The 16,258-nt window shown below is 46.4% G+C and overlaps 1 protein-coding gene across 6 annotated transcripts in view; it reads left to right on the forward strand.

Moving 5' to 3' along the window:
* MGAT5 (alpha-1,6-mannosylglycoprotein 6-beta-N-acetylglucosaminyltransferase) overlaps positions 1-16,258 on the forward strand; it is a 324,384-nt gene that overhangs the window by 298,412 nt on the left and 9,714 nt on the right. For all 6 annotated transcript variants that reach the window (XM_039874524.1, XM_039874520.1, XM_039874521.1 and 3 more), the window contains 2 exons: positions 2,308-2,382; positions 14,149-14,306. In XM_039874524.1, the coding sequence (XP_039730458.1) occupies positions 2,308-2,382; positions 14,149-14,306 (233 nt within the window). The remainder of the gene's footprint in view (positions 1-2,307; positions 2,383-14,148; positions 14,307-16,258) is intronic.

The following is a 16,258-nucleotide window of genomic DNA, read 5'->3' on the forward strand; positions in this document are numbered from 1 at the left end:
CACACACACACCAGCCCCCCTCCCCTTCAATCTGCAGAACAGCCCTTACATCAGGGGCTTGCCAGGGATCTGAAGAGCTTTTCTCTCAGAGAGCCCTGCTCCCATCTACAGCAGCATGGTTAGTGCAACTTCAGGACTGCAGAGCTGGCTTAAGGATACATTTTCCATTTTTTTTGGTTTTCCTTTATAGGAAAATTGTTTGGCATCATATCCTTTAAAACAGTGAACTGGACCACAAAGCAATTAATGAGTCATCCTCCCTTTGGTTAAACTGGGTTTGGTTGCTAGGAGGACAGAGGAAGAGCCATTTTTCTGTATTGCGTTGAGCCTTTGAATTAATTCACTTCCACATCTAATGGATGTCTTTTGAAATATGTTGTAGGAATGACCCTTGAGTATTCAGCCTGCTTTGACAGTATCTGTTGTGTCATGACAGATGGCCACTAATGTTTATTTTACTCTAGAAATTCTATTTGTCCCCCAAGACATGAGCCTGAAATGCCAAGTCCTCTGTTGCAGAGTTTATTTTTGTTTCTTCTATGAACCTTTGGAAGGAAACATATCTCTAGGCCAGTTATAGAAAGCTTCTAGAATCACCCACGGTTTAAGTGAATAAATATCCTTTAAAAGAAACATTTTTTTGCATTTGGTGTGAAGGGCTACATGAGGGTCAGAGAGGACATGGCGAGTGCAAAAGCTTGGGAGGAGAAGGTGCAAGCTTGGAACAGGGGAGTCAGTTTTTTCAGTGTTTTGTACTCTTTGGAAATGAACCATCTCGAAACAGAAGGACTTCTGTTCTTGCAAGATGGTCCTGCTCTGATATTACAATACTTAAGGCTCAGCCTCCTTTAGCTCTGTCTGAGTGTATGTGAACAGGGATGGTGAGATGCAACCTATATGATGCACCATCTAGTTCTGCATTTAAAGATATGTTACAAAATTAACAATTATGGTTGAAGATTTAAGATGTAATGTGTAAATCAACACACGCAAACAAGGGCGGAGGATGCCTTGAGACCGACTGCTTGTGTGCTCACAGAAGGATATCTTCTCTGTCAATTGTCCCATTTTCAGCAGGACTCAACTCATAGATGTTTTGTCTAGTTCTTCACCCTGTACGTACAAGATAGGCAAGCATAGATGGTGAAGGTACCCCTCTGTCCTATTGCTGACCATGCTCCCTGGGCTCTCTGATGCTGTAACAGACTGGATTGCTGGCGGTTTTCTCCCAAGTAAAATTTCCATTTCAGGTTAGTAATGCTATCTGGCTGCCCCTGAAGGTACAGCCTTCATACTGTTGGCACAAACACTGTGCAGCTGAGGTCAAACCTACATTTCTTCCCCTTCCCTCAGGTGTCATAATATTGATCAGATTGCCTCCTCCACCACCAGCAAAGCATCTTCCAGGTTTCCTGTTACCTACAAATAAAGTCTAGTCTCCTTAGTGTAGAAATTTCATGGCTTTTGTAGAAATCCAGGGAACCTCTTCCCACCCTTGTCTCCCAGCCTCATGATGCTGAGCTCTACCTCCTGCTGCCTTTCTTTGGTGTCTGATCTCACATCACTCACCCCACCTGGAACTTCTTCTACATTTTGGCTTGCTAGAATCATAGCTGGCCTCAAAAGCACAGCATGAGCAGAAATCTGCTTTGACCTTCTAGGACCCTCTAAGTGAACTCTTTATGGTGCTTTATTACTGTTTTTTCCTCACCACAGATACTTTGGGTACATGTCAATCTCACTTATGAATGTAGAATGATGCCTTTGTCACCGTCATGGGCCCTTACACCACTCATCATGTGCCTGTCTCAGAGCAGCGAGCATGCATTCATTTAACAGATATGTGAATGAATGTTGAGTTTCTATATGTGCCACACTGCTCAGCACTGGGATACAAGGACAACCTGGCAGCCATAGACCTTGCCCTGTGGGACTTACCTTCTAAAAGTGATTCTCGCTACCTTTTGCTGAATGCCTACTCTGTGCTATACAGTGAACTAAGTGATTTACTTTTTTTAACTCATATAATCTTCACCACGGCTTCACAGAGGTGGGTTTTTTCTTATCACCATTTTTCACATGAAAATCTGAGGCTTGGAGATGTTAGGTAATTGGCTCAGGGTCCCACGGTTCGTAAGGAGCAGTGAGGTTGTGAACCCAGGTCTCTTGACTTCCCAGTTCATAGTCATAGCCCCTCACAAGACTGACTGCAGGTGTCGGCACCTGAGCGTCAGTGAATCAATAGAGGACTGGTTGTCGCATATTCCGTTTCCTCTTCTTTCATGATACCATGTTCTATTTCCGCAGATTGAGCCATACATGCCATATGAATTCACGTGCGAGGGGATGCTGCAGAGAATCAATGCTTTCATTGAAAAACAGGTAAGGCTCCTCAGAAGTCCCTCTCTCTTTGCTGCGTCTTGCTTCCTCTTACCCCGGAAGGCTCTCGCAAACAGTTAACACCTCACCATGTTTCTGGTTGTTTTCCTGGTTTGAAAGACTCCAGAAGTTGGATAATGGCTTGTTGGAATTCTAAAGCATGCCCTGTCATCGTCCCCCAAGGGAGTCTGTCTGTCCTTGGGGGAAGAATGTTCTTTATGATGGTGGAAGGCCAAATGGTAACTTATAGGAGAGACTTGACCATCAGTCCTGTGCCCTGTGTTCTGAGGGGCATCACAAAGACTTGGGTGGGGAGGGAGGCAGAGAAGACAGCTCTCTGCTTCTGCCTCATGGTCATTTCTCACCCTAAGAAAGGCAAGGACTGAACTCTGTGGTTTCTAAGCATTTTTTTTAGTATATGTTCTGCAATTCCAAATATGTTAGGACTTTTTAGTGGTCTTCAAACATCTTTTCAAACAGGACCCCTTTTCAAATGAAACTTTCCATAAAACCCACGTATATAAAACATAAAAGCAGCACTTCATTTCCAAAGCAGGTAGGGTTCGACAAATCCCGTGACCCCAACAGAGTGAGGAAGCTATGGCTTGCGCTCATGGAAATAAAGGCTAAGAGTGTCATCGCCATCATTTATAACATTTAATTCCATAGGCTTCAAAAGCAACACAAGAGCTAAAAATAGACAGACTGAGAACCCCCGTAGGTAGAGAAGTATGAACTTCTTGACCAAATTCCAGAAATAAGGGGCTCCTCTTAAAGGGCAAAGCAGAGTGTCTTGGGGCGATCAAGAGATCTTTACACAATAGAGGATGAGGATTGTGTAGACTGAAAATAGAAATGGTATGCTGTTGAAAATGTAAGTAGGAATAGATCATAGATCCAAAGTGGGTTTCAAAGGAAAGATTTGAGGTGATAGACTGTGCTGAGCAGTGGACAGTCCTGGGTGATACTGTTGGAGAGGGAGGCTTCAGGGTGGCATGTCTGATATTTTTTGTTGGCTGCATGAGGGCATGCTCTGCAGCCAGCCACCTGGGTTCCAGTTCAATCACCATGACTTTCTGGTTGTATGACCTGGGCATGCTATTCAGCCTCTCTGTGCCTTAGGTTCCTCCTCTGTAAAATAAGAATAATAATAGAACTTCATAGGGCTAATGTGAGGATTAAATGAACTAAAAATACATATGAAATGCTTAGAATACTGCTGGAAAATAGTGCTCGATGAATACAAACTAGTACTGTTGGTTACTTAATATAGCATATATTATGTTGTTATATAAGCATACCGTATTATTACATAATTTGATATACTATTCATCAGACTTTTACCGTTAGAGCTAAGCTTTTGAGTTGTCATCTCATTCAATCTTTATATGACACCTGAATTAAGAATGACAGTATCACCATCCTACCTTTTACCTACAGACGGTATGCCAATGTGTACCAAGCTCATCACAGTGCATCATCTTGTTTAATCTTCATGTCATTCTACGAGCTGGCAGTAATAACCCCATTCTCTGGATGTGGGAACTGAGACTTGCAGTCACAGGCCTCACAAGTCATGGAATCAAGTCTTGATGCTAGGTTGGTCTGAGCTCAGGCCTACACCAATGGCACTGAAGGGCCTCAGGCCATGCAGGTGGCCCAGAGCTATATTTCCCATCTTCTTTTACCTCAAGGAGTCGCTGGTTCCACATGAAGGTGCAGGCAGGAGCTGGCAGTGAGTTTTAAGACATCACAGCTCTTAACTACCGTCACAAGAGACAGGTTTTACCAGGATCCTTGCAGCTGCTTCTGAAACTCACCTCCTCCTCTCCTGTCTCTACTTCCTCTCAGGGAAAATTGCTACATGAAAAAAGACTCTTTATCAAGTTTATTTGAAGGCTTTTCTTTCTTCCTGAAAACTCTCGAATCCCAGCCAGTCCTTAAAAGTTCTCATGTAGCCTATTCTCTGTAAATCTATTACTAGGTTTCCTTTCAAACAGGAAGGTCCTGCTCCCTAAACAGACATTGCTAAAGCCTACATAATGCAGAGGCCACACCCAGCTTGTTCACTTCTAAATCTCAAGTGCCTGGCCCTCTGCCTTGGTACACAGTAGGTGCACGATAACTCCTAGGTGAAGGAAAGAATAAATGAGTGAGAGGGCGAGTGAGCACATGCGCTTTTTTTTTTCATGTGTACCAGGAACCGGGAAGCCCATCTTGGACCTTAGGATTGGAAAATATGTCATTAAAATTGTCTTCTGGAAAATGTGCTAATAAAACTGTCCTTTCACATCACCTTCTGGGTATAGACTTTTTTGCAGAGCTCTGTGGTTCACAGAAATTCAGAGATTTCTCTGTCGTGTGTCATTCATTCATTCATCCACTGTAAATGTATGTCATCTATGTGCTACAGACTGTGCTGGGAGTTGGGGAAGATGTCAGAGGACTAGTTCCTGTCCTCAGGTAGCTTCAAGTATCGCAGAGAAGCCAGTCAAGTCCACAGACAATGCCACTGGTGCAGGTTACGCCCTGTAATAGTTATGTGACCTGAGTGCTTTGGGATAGCATAGCTCAGCCTGCAGGATGGGGACGGGGAGGGGAAGGGGTTGCGGGAGAGTCTATCCCAAAGCGTTTGCAGGAGAGGATTCTTGAAGGCAGCTGGGGCTATGGGGAGGATTGTACAAGTCAAGATGCAAAGGCCTGGGGAAAGAAATTAAGAGAAGTTACGGTGAATTGTTGGAAGTTTAGCTATGACCGAAAAAACAATATGAGAGGATGAGGCTGGAGGAGGAGATAGATTGTAAAAAGATGCTGAGGCTCAGCCGAAGAATTCAGATTTGATTCTGGGACAACAGGAAGCCAAAGGAAGGTTTGAAGGCAGGATGAGTACAGTGTTGCTGTCAGGTTGGTGTTTTAGAAAAATCATTCTAAGGATCGTCTAGGCATTTCTTATTAAACATTCTCCCAGTGCTGCTAAACAAGCAATAAAGGGGCCTATTTCGAGTTTATCCCAGGCCTCTGGGGAGAGTTTTATTGATGCCATAATGTTCCCCCAACTCTACAGGGAAGACAGGAAGCCAGAACTCCATTTGTTGACAGATTGGGTCTTCTGCTTTTAATGATTACCTCCAGGCCCCCATGTTGTGGAGCTCTGGGTGTTCATTATTTTTGCAGCTAGGAATATCTTCAGAGAGCAGCAAGACTGGGGCCTGGGATAAACCCAGGGGTGTTTCTGGTATGAACAGGAAAACCTCAAGCTCTGAAGAGGTAGTAACGCTTCAGGTTTCCCGGTCCCTTGAAACTTGTAGTAACACCTCAAGTTTCCCGGTCCCTTGAACTGTAGGAGCTAGCAGCTCTGATTGTGCTGATCTCTGCCTCCCAGTCCTCCCTGTGATCTGCAAGGGGAACAAGGGAGCTTTTATTCCAAAACCCTTTCAAAGTTGTCCATCACTGCTCACCCAAGGCAGCAGAAACCAGAGGAAGCCAATTGACAGCAATTGCAAAAGCCCCAGGGTTCAATGTTGAGTTGAGTGGTTGACAGCAGGAAACCTACCTCATACCCAGTCAATCCGGCTGGAGCACCCAAAGAGAAAGAATCCTGGCTTTAGGGAAACCACTTGCTTTCTCCCCTTAATGTCCTTGCCTCCCGTTTACTGTACTAAAAATGTTGATTTGGGATAGTACGCTCTTTTAAATCAGATCTCTAAAAGAGGCGCTCTCTCCAGAAGCAGGGGCTTGGTGGCAAGGCAAATATTTCTTGTAATCTAAGATCAAGAGTACTATTCTTCCCTAACCTGAGTGTGTCTGGCCTGTTAAGGTTCTCATTAAGCGTTTCTTGGGAAAGACTTAGGTATTTGCCTCAGGCTGAAGTATATCAGTTTCTTTTGAGAGAATGACAATGTTCAGATTGGTTTCTGAAAACCATACATATGTTCTTCAACCCTATTTTCTACCTGTAAAGCCCCTGTAAATATATAGGATGTATATGAGCATAATATGTGCTCATATTATTTTGCAAAGAACTGTGTAATTCACACGGAAAGCATTCTGGATACATGGAGGGAAACGAGTTAACTCCAAGAGCTGCTGTGCAGTCAGCTTAGGTCCAGGGAAATCTGGCTCATCTGAGCCCATCTTGAACTCCCTAGGGAGTGTTCTAGGTGCAAGGACAAGCCTGGTAGTGAATCTTGATAGCACAGGGTCAGGGGAATGGTAGAGGCGAAGAGGTGACTGGTTGCAGAAAAAGAAGAAAAGGAGTTGAAAAGGGGAGAAGTTATCACTAGCCTGGGGAATGTTTGCTCTTTTGAAAAATCAGCGCTGCCATTTGTCAAGCCATTCCTGATCCCAAAGAGACTGGGCAAGTAATGAGTAAGCGCTGGACCCTGGAGTCTCGTTCTGCCCCTACTCTTTTTTGTGACCTTGGGCAAGTTTCCTAACATCTCAGTGCTGTTTCTCTTCTGTGTAACGGAGATAATGCTGCTGCCTACCCCATAGGTTTGGTAGAGGAATCAATAGATTAATACATGTTTAGGGCTAAGACAGTGCCTGGCACAGAATAGGTCCTCTGAAAGCCTTAGCTGCTTGCCGCTTCAGGAGCCCAGAAGCCAAGGTGTGTTTTTTAAAACAGCTTCATTGAAGTATAATTTACAGGCAATAAAATTCACTCCATGTAAGCGTATAATTCGATGATTTTTTAGCAAATCGATAGAGTTGTGCATTTACCACCACAATCTAGTTTTATAACAATTCCATCACCCAGAACAGCTCATTTGTGCCTATTTGCAGTCAGTCCTTGCTCCCTGACCCAGCCCCAGGAAAATACCATATTCTGTCTCTATCGATTTACCTTTGCTGGAGATTTCTGGCTTCTTTTCCTCGGTATGTTTGTGAGGTTCGTGCACGTTGCAGTATGAGTCGGCGCTTCATTCCTTTTTTTATTGCTGACTAATATTCCTTTGTATGGATATACCCCCGTTTGTTTATCCATTTACCAGTCGATGGACATTCGGGTTGTTTCCACCTTGTGGCTGTTGTGAAGAGTGAACATTTCCATGTATGTAGACATATGTTTTTCTTTCTCCTGGGCAGATTCCTAGTAGGGGGAGATGAATAGGAGAGGTTTATGTCTGACTCTTTCAAGAGTGAGCTCGTCGGCATGTTGATTCACGTGTGTGGAGATCATCATGGAGATTAGTCAAGAGGGCTCAGTTTCCCAGCCACGTTCTTTGGTGCCCTCATGGAAACACAGATTTACTCCCACTGCTGGGAATCAGCCTCAGGGGCCACCTGTGGACAAAGTCACTCCTTTTGAGGACAGCACAAGTGAGAATGGTGGGTGCCAACAGGCAACTGAAAGATGTTTAATCTGGTCAGTCAGTCAATATATATTGAAAACTTTTTTCTGTGCCAGGCCCTGGATTTCCCAGCTGTAACATAAGTAACAAATGTGCCTCTTATCCATCAAAATGGCATGAACTTGGCTTCAAACTCCCCCAATTTCATGACCTAGAACCTGCCCCACCCCTTTTTTTTTTTACAAATTCCTGACCTTATTTCCTCTATATCCTGCCTTCAGACCTGTATATGAACCTGTCTTCTTGGTTCTAGACAATATGAGTTTCCACAGAAACTCACTCGTACCTGATATGTCATGGATGTCGTAACTCTGTTGAAGGTTTGGCCAGGACTGAGTGGGAGTGGAGGGTTTGTGGGAAAGATCTCATTACCTACAATCAAGAGGGCGGGGCAAGCCAGCACCTCCCCCCAGTGCTTCTCTCCTGGGGAGCAGCCCACCCCCATCTTCTCTAGTTCTTTTGGTATTTTTGTGGATAACATTTTCTTCAAGCTGTTGCTTAGCTTTCGCTACTAAGGCAGCACCCTTACTTTTTTTCACAATTAGTTGTGTTCGTGTGTTCAGAACATGGCTTTTTCTACAAATTTGTGTTGATTAATAAACCTTACTTGTTATAATTACTGCAGGAAATTTTCAGAGTAATCAAGCAAATTTAGGGAATTTGGTGACTGGTCGAAATAATTGTTAGAGAGGAATGCAGATGTTCCATGTTCTGAGTGGGTTTGTTAACCAAATTGGAAATTACTGTTTATGTCTCATTCTGTCTATAGAAAGCCTCTTGAATATTGTCCTTTTCTACTTCTACTGTCTAAGTCCCAGGATGCCATGCCATTCAATTCGGTTCCACAGCTCTTTATTGAGCACCAGTTATCTGCAAAGCACTGTGTTAGTGATAAGCCATAAACTCCTATTTAGCCTACAAAATCCAGCCTGGAAGTCCCTATTTTCTGGAAGCCCTCTCTGCTTGGTACCACCATCACCCTTTCCCCTCCCCACAGAGTTAATTTTTTTCCTTTAAATGGCCTGTGCATTCCTGCTTGGACATCTATTTTGTATTGTTCTTCGAATTTTTTAAATGTGGGCCTCTCTTACTGTACACTGAGGCTTTGAGTCCAGAGACTGTGTCTCATTCACGTTCATAATCCCAGCACCTAGCGAGGGCTTTAATCGCCGTCTGGAAAGTTTTGAATGGATGAATGAGAAAACCTTCAAAGTCAGGAGTGTTTCATGGAGGTTTGTTGAACAAAGATGCCTTGGTCCGGTTTGAGAAGCCATTGTCTCTCCCTTGCATAGCTTCCTATCTCTCTGTTTTTGCTCCTGCTGTGCATTCTCAGCACAGCAGATCCTGTCACTCCTCTGTCCTGAACTCTCCAGTGGCTTCCATCTCACTCTGAGGAAAAGCCAGAGCTTTACATGGGCCCCCAAAGCTCTGGGACCTCCGGACCCCGTCTCCTCCTACTTCTGGCCCCCAGCACACACTGCTCAAGCCACACGGAATGCCCCGCTCCCTCTGGCACCTGCTCGCCACTCCACTGCCAAGAGCCTCTGTTCTTGGTTCGCGTCTGCCGGGAATATTCTTCCTAGATTCTTGCATGGCTCACTCCTTTACTTCCTCAGGTCTCTTCTCAGATGTCACCTTCTCAGCGTCGCCTTATCTGAACGCCCTCTCCCCCAAGTTTTGATTCCTTTCTCTCACTTCATTCTTTCTAGAGCACCTACCACCTTTACCGTATTATATATAATTTGTTTATCTTGTTTTCCTGTCTCATTGAATATAAGCACTATGAAGGTGGAGGTTTGGTTACCTTTTTTTTTCACTGAGTCACCCTCAAGGGCCTAGAAAGTCCCTTGTACATAGTAGCAGTAAGAGCTAATCATACATAGTGTTATTTATATCAGGCACTTTTCTGAGCACTTCACACATTATAATTAATTTAATCCCCTCTGTAGTTCTATGAAGTAGCAATTGATATTTTCTGTATTTTGCAGTTGAGGAAACTGAGGCAAAGAAAGACTATGTAACTAACCCAGATCACTCAAGTGGTAAATGGAGGAGCAGAGATTCTAACCCAGGCAGTTCAAACTCTGAACCCTTAGGCTTTTCTACTTCTCAGCAGTTACTTTGCTGAATGAATGAATGAACGAACGAATGAACAAACAAACAAACAAACAAGCAAACGAACAAGTAAATGAGTGCTTACAGTAAGAGACAAGGCAAGATGACATTGCCATATTATCCTGTGCTGAGGCTGACTGAAACAGAAGACCTACAGCCTTCCATGAGCACCCAGTGGGGCTTGACTAGAGGCGAGGAGAGTTTGCAGTTTCAGTTGTGCTCTGTAAGCAGCTGGGCAAAGAAATGGCTCTTGTGGACGAATTGTCATACACAATCCGGGCAACTCAACTTGACCTCTGGATCATGGCAGCAAATAATGGTCTACTTTGGAATTATCTTTGACGTCTCTAGGTGCCTTCTTAAGAGTCACCTCATTTTATCTCACAGGAATTAATCTAAGGACTGAAGGACAAATGGTATTATCTCCATTTTAGACATGAAAGCAAGCAAATAAAGCTTGAGGGACATCTATGAAGTCCCCCAGCTGGAGGCCAGAATCATAACCCAGATGCCCATGTTCCCACCTGCCTTACCTGGCGCCATGCTTACTGGGGACACCTTCAAGCCTCCCTCTGTTCAGTTTTATCACCTTCAAGCTTTCTAGATGATTCAAAAAGCCTTCAGGCGGCCCTGCTGCTATTTTTACTATTTCCCAATCCTCCTGGCCCCCAAAACAGACTACTAAGAGGATGCCAGACCAGCCCCTCATGAGTCACAAACAAGGATGACTGGGGTCCAAGTTCATGAGTAATTGATCCAAGCTCGCCTGTTGAACCTTGAAGAGGTCAGCCACAGTGGTTCTAAGAAGTGAGCAAATGGGGCAGATCAGCCCCACAGCATAGCGTTGAGGGCACTTCCCTTGTGCAGACCTCACGGTACCATTCTGCCCTACTCAGATGAGGTGCAGAGCAGCCTCAGCTTCTGCAGATGCCAACACTGCAGTGCCTCCAACCCCTGCACGGGGCACAGGCAACCCCTGCAAGGAGGGAGATGAGCATTAGTGGAGTACCTGCAGTTTGCCAAGCTTCTGCTCAGCTCCGTCACCTAAGTCTGTTAGCATCACTCTCTGCAGACAAGTGACAGAGACAAGAGCAGACCGAGTAGTATGCCCAGAGCACCATGGGGGAACAGCTTCGAAGCTGAGCCTTCTGACTTGAAGCGCCTTCCTTGGTCACATCACCTCCTAGTCTAACATGGCAGAATCTTTCTCCCCCTTTCAGGTTCACCTTCACTTGCCGCACAAGGCTGAGCATGAATAGGGAGCAGAGTTTCTTCATGGTCTGCCAAACTCAACAGGTGTAGAGATACTGCCCTTAGCTCTAACTGCCGTAGGTGTCATTATAAGGAAGGCATCTGCGGTTTTATTACAAGCTCTAAAAGCCAGAGTTTAAGCCTTCAGCCATCACGGGTTTCTCATTTCTCAGCCTAGTCCAAGATAGGTTAAGTCCAAAAGGCAAAGAGAGAAATTATCACTTGGCTTCTAGTTATAATCAGCATGACCTGACCTAGATTTTCTGGTTGTTCGCCTGGTCCATACTGTCACACAGTAGGCTTTGGTGTACTTTGGATTTAAAATCTCTTTATTATAATATTTTATGGCTGTACACATTATCAGGTGTCTCCTAGAGAATTATAAACAAAGTTGCACATTAGCCAGCCAGAAAAACAATTTAAAAGCAACACTTAACCTTTTCCCAATATCCATGCATCCACTCAGCTCTGATCAGCAATAACTACATTGATCATCTGTGTTTTCCTTCTTTATTCGATGAGAGCCATCCTCATGGGATGGACAGAGTATCAAAACCAGCCAGCAAGTTTCCCTATCCTGCCAGGTAAGAGAAAGTTGGCCACTGGTGAACACCCTGTTCCCATTCAGGGTGCCACCAGTTCTGTGCAGCCATGCCATCTCCTTAGTGACGGCATCCAGACCAAAGTTATCGTGCTGCCCATGCCTTAGCAAGTACGTGAACTGTGCTCAAGATCATGAACCTGAGGAGTCAGATAAGGCTCTTCCCGCCTATTGAGCCGTCTGTCTCTGGTGGCGCCCAGGACTGCGTGGCGGGACATTCTGCTTACCCTCCTGCCATTCTTCACTTCCAGAAGATTAAGGTGGATCCTGATATCTCTAAATAATCCAGTATGTTTCTGTTATCTCTGAATTATTAAACTCATCGTAAATCTCTGGTTTTCAGCTGATAAGATTCCAGGTTCTAGGTTTCCCAGCTATGGTGCAATGAAGGATTTCTGTTTGTTAACCTCCAAACTCAGGCTCAAGCAGTCACAGCCCCTCGTCATAGGATGTGATGTGGGGGGTGACAGTGGGTTTGCCTTACTTGTTGGAGTCTCAGTCTTTGATTCAAGGAGACTGGAATAGAAGCGAGCACTGAGTGTTCACTGTATGCCAGTTGCCCTTCTCAGTATGGATCAGCGTTAGCTCCTTCACAAAGGAGGTAGGGAGAAATTATCGGTATCATCGTCTTCAGAAAGTTACCCAAAGCTTCACAGCTGGTAAAGGAAAAAGCGAGGTGTTCCCTCTGAACCTGCTGCCTACAGAACCTGGGGTGCATTTCACTTTGCTCTCTTTTGTTTTCTTTTGCTCACTTAAAAGCAATAGAAACAGACTTTTTTTAATGCAAGTAATATGGAAGGCCTCTCCTGGATGCAGCTCGGACCTGCATTCTGGGGCTGCACCCACTGTGCTGCTAAGGGACCCTCCTGCCCCACCTTAAGGCTCCAGGTGACAAACAGAATGGGGCATGAAACCTTTCCTCCGCCTGCACCAGTTCTGAGATTATTCATCAGCTCTTCATCCACACAGAGCAAGGAGAGGATACATGGGGACCCTAGTGAGTGGCACCCATGCCAACCAGAGAGATTCTTGCAGGAGCAAATGGGTGTTTATATGTATCTCTCCATCTTCTCTCCCAGCGCTTGACACAAACGGAAATACATCATACACCGTCCTTCACCCTGCCACTTTGACTTCTCAGTGTGTCCTCGAGATGTGCCATGTCAACACATAGAAACCGGTTACATTTCTGTTATTATGTGTATTTAAACAGTTATCTCTATAAATGCAATCTTTAGATTGTTTCACATTTTCTGCTTCTATTCAGACAACACTGCTCTGATATCCTGCGTAGGTTTCTCTGCACAGCGTGTCCCCATATGTCTATGGAGTGAATTCCTACAGGTGGAATTCAGAGCCCAGTATCCTACACCCCTGGGCACTCCCGGGGGCCAGCTCACCCCGGGCGTTAAATTTAGCTTTTCAAATCTCCTGCACAGACAGCACCTTCCACAGGTTTGGCAGCCTGGGGGATTCAGAGGACAACATACAAGCAGAGCAAGCTCTGGTGCCAGTGGTCCATGCGTTCCCACCGCTGGTACCCACTCAGGGTTATTCCGGACGTAGCTGAAATGAAAGCCGGGGTCCCCGCCACTCAGGCCGTACATTCATCACAGTGCACAGGTTCCTTCCTGGTCCCATGCAGCGTCCCTCAGCCCAACCCTGGGTCTCCCTTGGACGGGCTGGTTTCCTCCACTACCTCTAGATCCCAGGAGTGACTGGGCTTGCCCCATTCTAAGCTCCCACACGCCTTCCATGCTGGAGGCACCTCTCTTTGCAGGGGGTGCCAGTTTACTTCACATCCTATCACACGTCTCAGACTGCTTCTCTAGCTGTTGAATTAGTGCGGTATTGTACTTAGTTTCAACCAACAAGCCCTGAGCCCTCACCAAGGCCATGGCCCCACGAGAGGTTCTGTCAGCAATGCATGCAGACACCTTACTGTGCTCCTTCGCTTCACAAAGTTGAAACCAGTGTTAACAAAACAATGTCATCTTAGGTAACTGCCAAATTAGGTAGACACCGAAATGTCTTTGGAATTAGAGCGACAGAACAGAACAGCTGGTGAAGGTGGGCCCCCGGATGGGCCAGGGAGGACAGAGGCTTTAAATAGCTGGGCTGTGTGATTGCTGATGGCAAGAATAATGACTGGCCACCGGGACTGTGAGCATAACGTGCATTACCTCTCATCCTGGAACCCTGTATGGGAGATACTGTCGTCGTCCATTTTAGCAGTTGAGGTAGCTGATGGAGAGAGAGGTGAATAGCTGGCCCAAGGACATGTTCTGGCCGAGCCCAGTTCCCACCCAAGTCCGTCTGACTACCACCTCCTCCCCTTCACTGCTCTCACAGCGAGCTGCGCCCCCTTATCAGGGGACTGCTTGACAAGCTGAGAATCCTCACTTGCACCCTTGGTCTCTTGGCTGATGGCTTTGTTGTCGTTTCTAGGACTTCTGCCACGGGCAAGTGATGTGGCCACCTCTCAGTGCCCTGCAGGTAAAGCTTGCTGAGCCTGGACAGTCCTGCAAGCAGGTGTGCCAGGAGAACCAGCTCATCTGTGAGCCTTCTTTCTTTCAGCACCTCAACAAGGACAAGGACATGCTGAAGTAAGTGCTGGGTCCGGGCAGAGCAGCTCAGCTGGGCTAGAGGGTTAGAGGTGGGTTGAGAGGGGTGACGTTTTCATGTCCAGGCTTGTGGGCTGCTGGGAAGAAGTGTGGGAAGGGGAGCAGGTTGCAGCATGATCCGCCCAAAGATAGTTAGCCTAGCATGTTTCTAGTTAGGTTAGATGAGGTTACCTGGCATGCTGATATATTTAGAACTTGGGGGTGTTGTATTTGCATAAATAATGCCACATCTGGGCTTAGAGGTTGTGGGAGGTGTTCAGTTTGCTAATGTTATATACCCAGGAACCATGAGGGCGGAGATGGGCACAGAATCATTAGCATGAGTGGACCCGCCCCTGGGGTGCCCTAGCAGTAGCCAAGACCCCAGATGGCCCCCAGCAGAGTCTGAACAGTGCAGGCAGCGGGTAACAGTCTTCCGCCCTGGCACAGAACTGCCCACAGCAAAGCCCATGTCCACCTTCCCGTCCCGCAGGGCAAGCAGGCCCGCCTGTGCTGGGTCCCTTAGCAAGTTGTGGATGCAGCACCAGGTTTGCAGATGAGAGCTGTGCCCAGGAGGAGTCGTCTGTTTTGCTTGAGATTTGGCCCTCGTGCTTGCATTACTTCTGCTGATGTCATTTATGCCCCTTTGCACTCGCATTTTGAATTTGGCATTTGCAGTTCTCAAATTTCCGAGTGAGGTTTCTTCTGGCCTCTGACTCACGACCCCCTGTCAATGCAAATCTCCTCATTTTTATCACACCCCACCCTGGGCCACATATTTCTTAATTACCTAGCCTCTGCCACCACCAGGATAGCTCTAATTAGGTGTCTTCCCCCAAAAAGATTTGCTATCCCAGGCCTAGATATTCAGCAAAGCAGTAGTACTGTTCCAGTCTTGAAGAGGACGTTTAAGGAGTAGAGTGGACTCAGGTTTGAGGCTTGCCTGCCCCCCATTCTGTCTTCACGCCTTGTGAGAGAATGCGGTTGGCCATTGCGTTTATCTGTGCACAGTGGTCTGAGCTGGCCTGGTCCCACCTGTCAGTCTTCTTATTCTCAAGCATGGTATTTTTACACCACCCTTTTATGCCATCTCACCCTTTTTGGAAAGAGCACATGGCCGCTAGCAATCTCACTCGCAGGGCAGCAGTCCTGAGGAGGGACGTGGGAGATGGTGTTTTTCCCGTGAAGACCAGAACCGGAGGTGGCCTTGATTCACCATCAGAATGAAGGCCAGACCAGGCAGAGTCTGTGCGGTGCCCTGCTCTGTGACCAGTGAGGCTTTGTGAGAGGTAGTGGTAGTCTGATATTTATGGAAAGCCCGTAATGGTACTAGAAGCTTCCATTTGCATAGCACACATGCTGAATTCTAGGGTTCTAGCAGGGCCTTCCCTCTAGCTCGTTTTGCAAACAGCTCCCATAGCAAGGTGGCCGTTTGAGAACCTCGAGTGTCTCTCTCTGTGTCGGAGTCTGTGTTCACTGGGAGTAGACTGAGGACTGTACACATAGAACTGTCTACATGCATCCCCGTCCCCCGCTCTGGAGGAGAGAATACGAGACTCTGCAACCTGGGAGTGGAATCCAAATGTGACTCCTTCACTGTGGTCCTTCCTAGCCAGGCAGGAGTCAGGGCTGCTGTCCCAGTCCCATGATCAGGGCCTGGCCCAGATAGCACAGGGCCCCACACAGCCAGCCCCAGCCCATCTCCAGAGCAGAGGTCTAGGTCTATTAGATGGACAGAAAAAGGAGTTAATGGGCCACTTTCCTCTGTTCCCTCAATTTTCTCACCTATAAAATGGGGACATCCTGAGCGATAATGAGACACTGTGCCAGCTAGTGCTGAAGACAGAGCAGAACAGCCCCTTCCAGAGCTTTGGGCAATGAAGCAGGCCTGAGGCCACCGGGCCGAGATGGAAGAACCAGGCCCTGTGCCATGGGATTGCTTAACAACACCCCCT

Source organism: Pteropus medius, unplaced genomic scaffold (genome assembly GCF_902729225.1).
Source record: "Pteropus medius unplaced genomic scaffold, Ma_sr-lr_union100, whole genome shotgun sequence".
NCBI lineage: Eukaryota > Metazoa > Chordata > Mammalia > Chiroptera > Pteropodidae > Pteropus > Pteropus medius.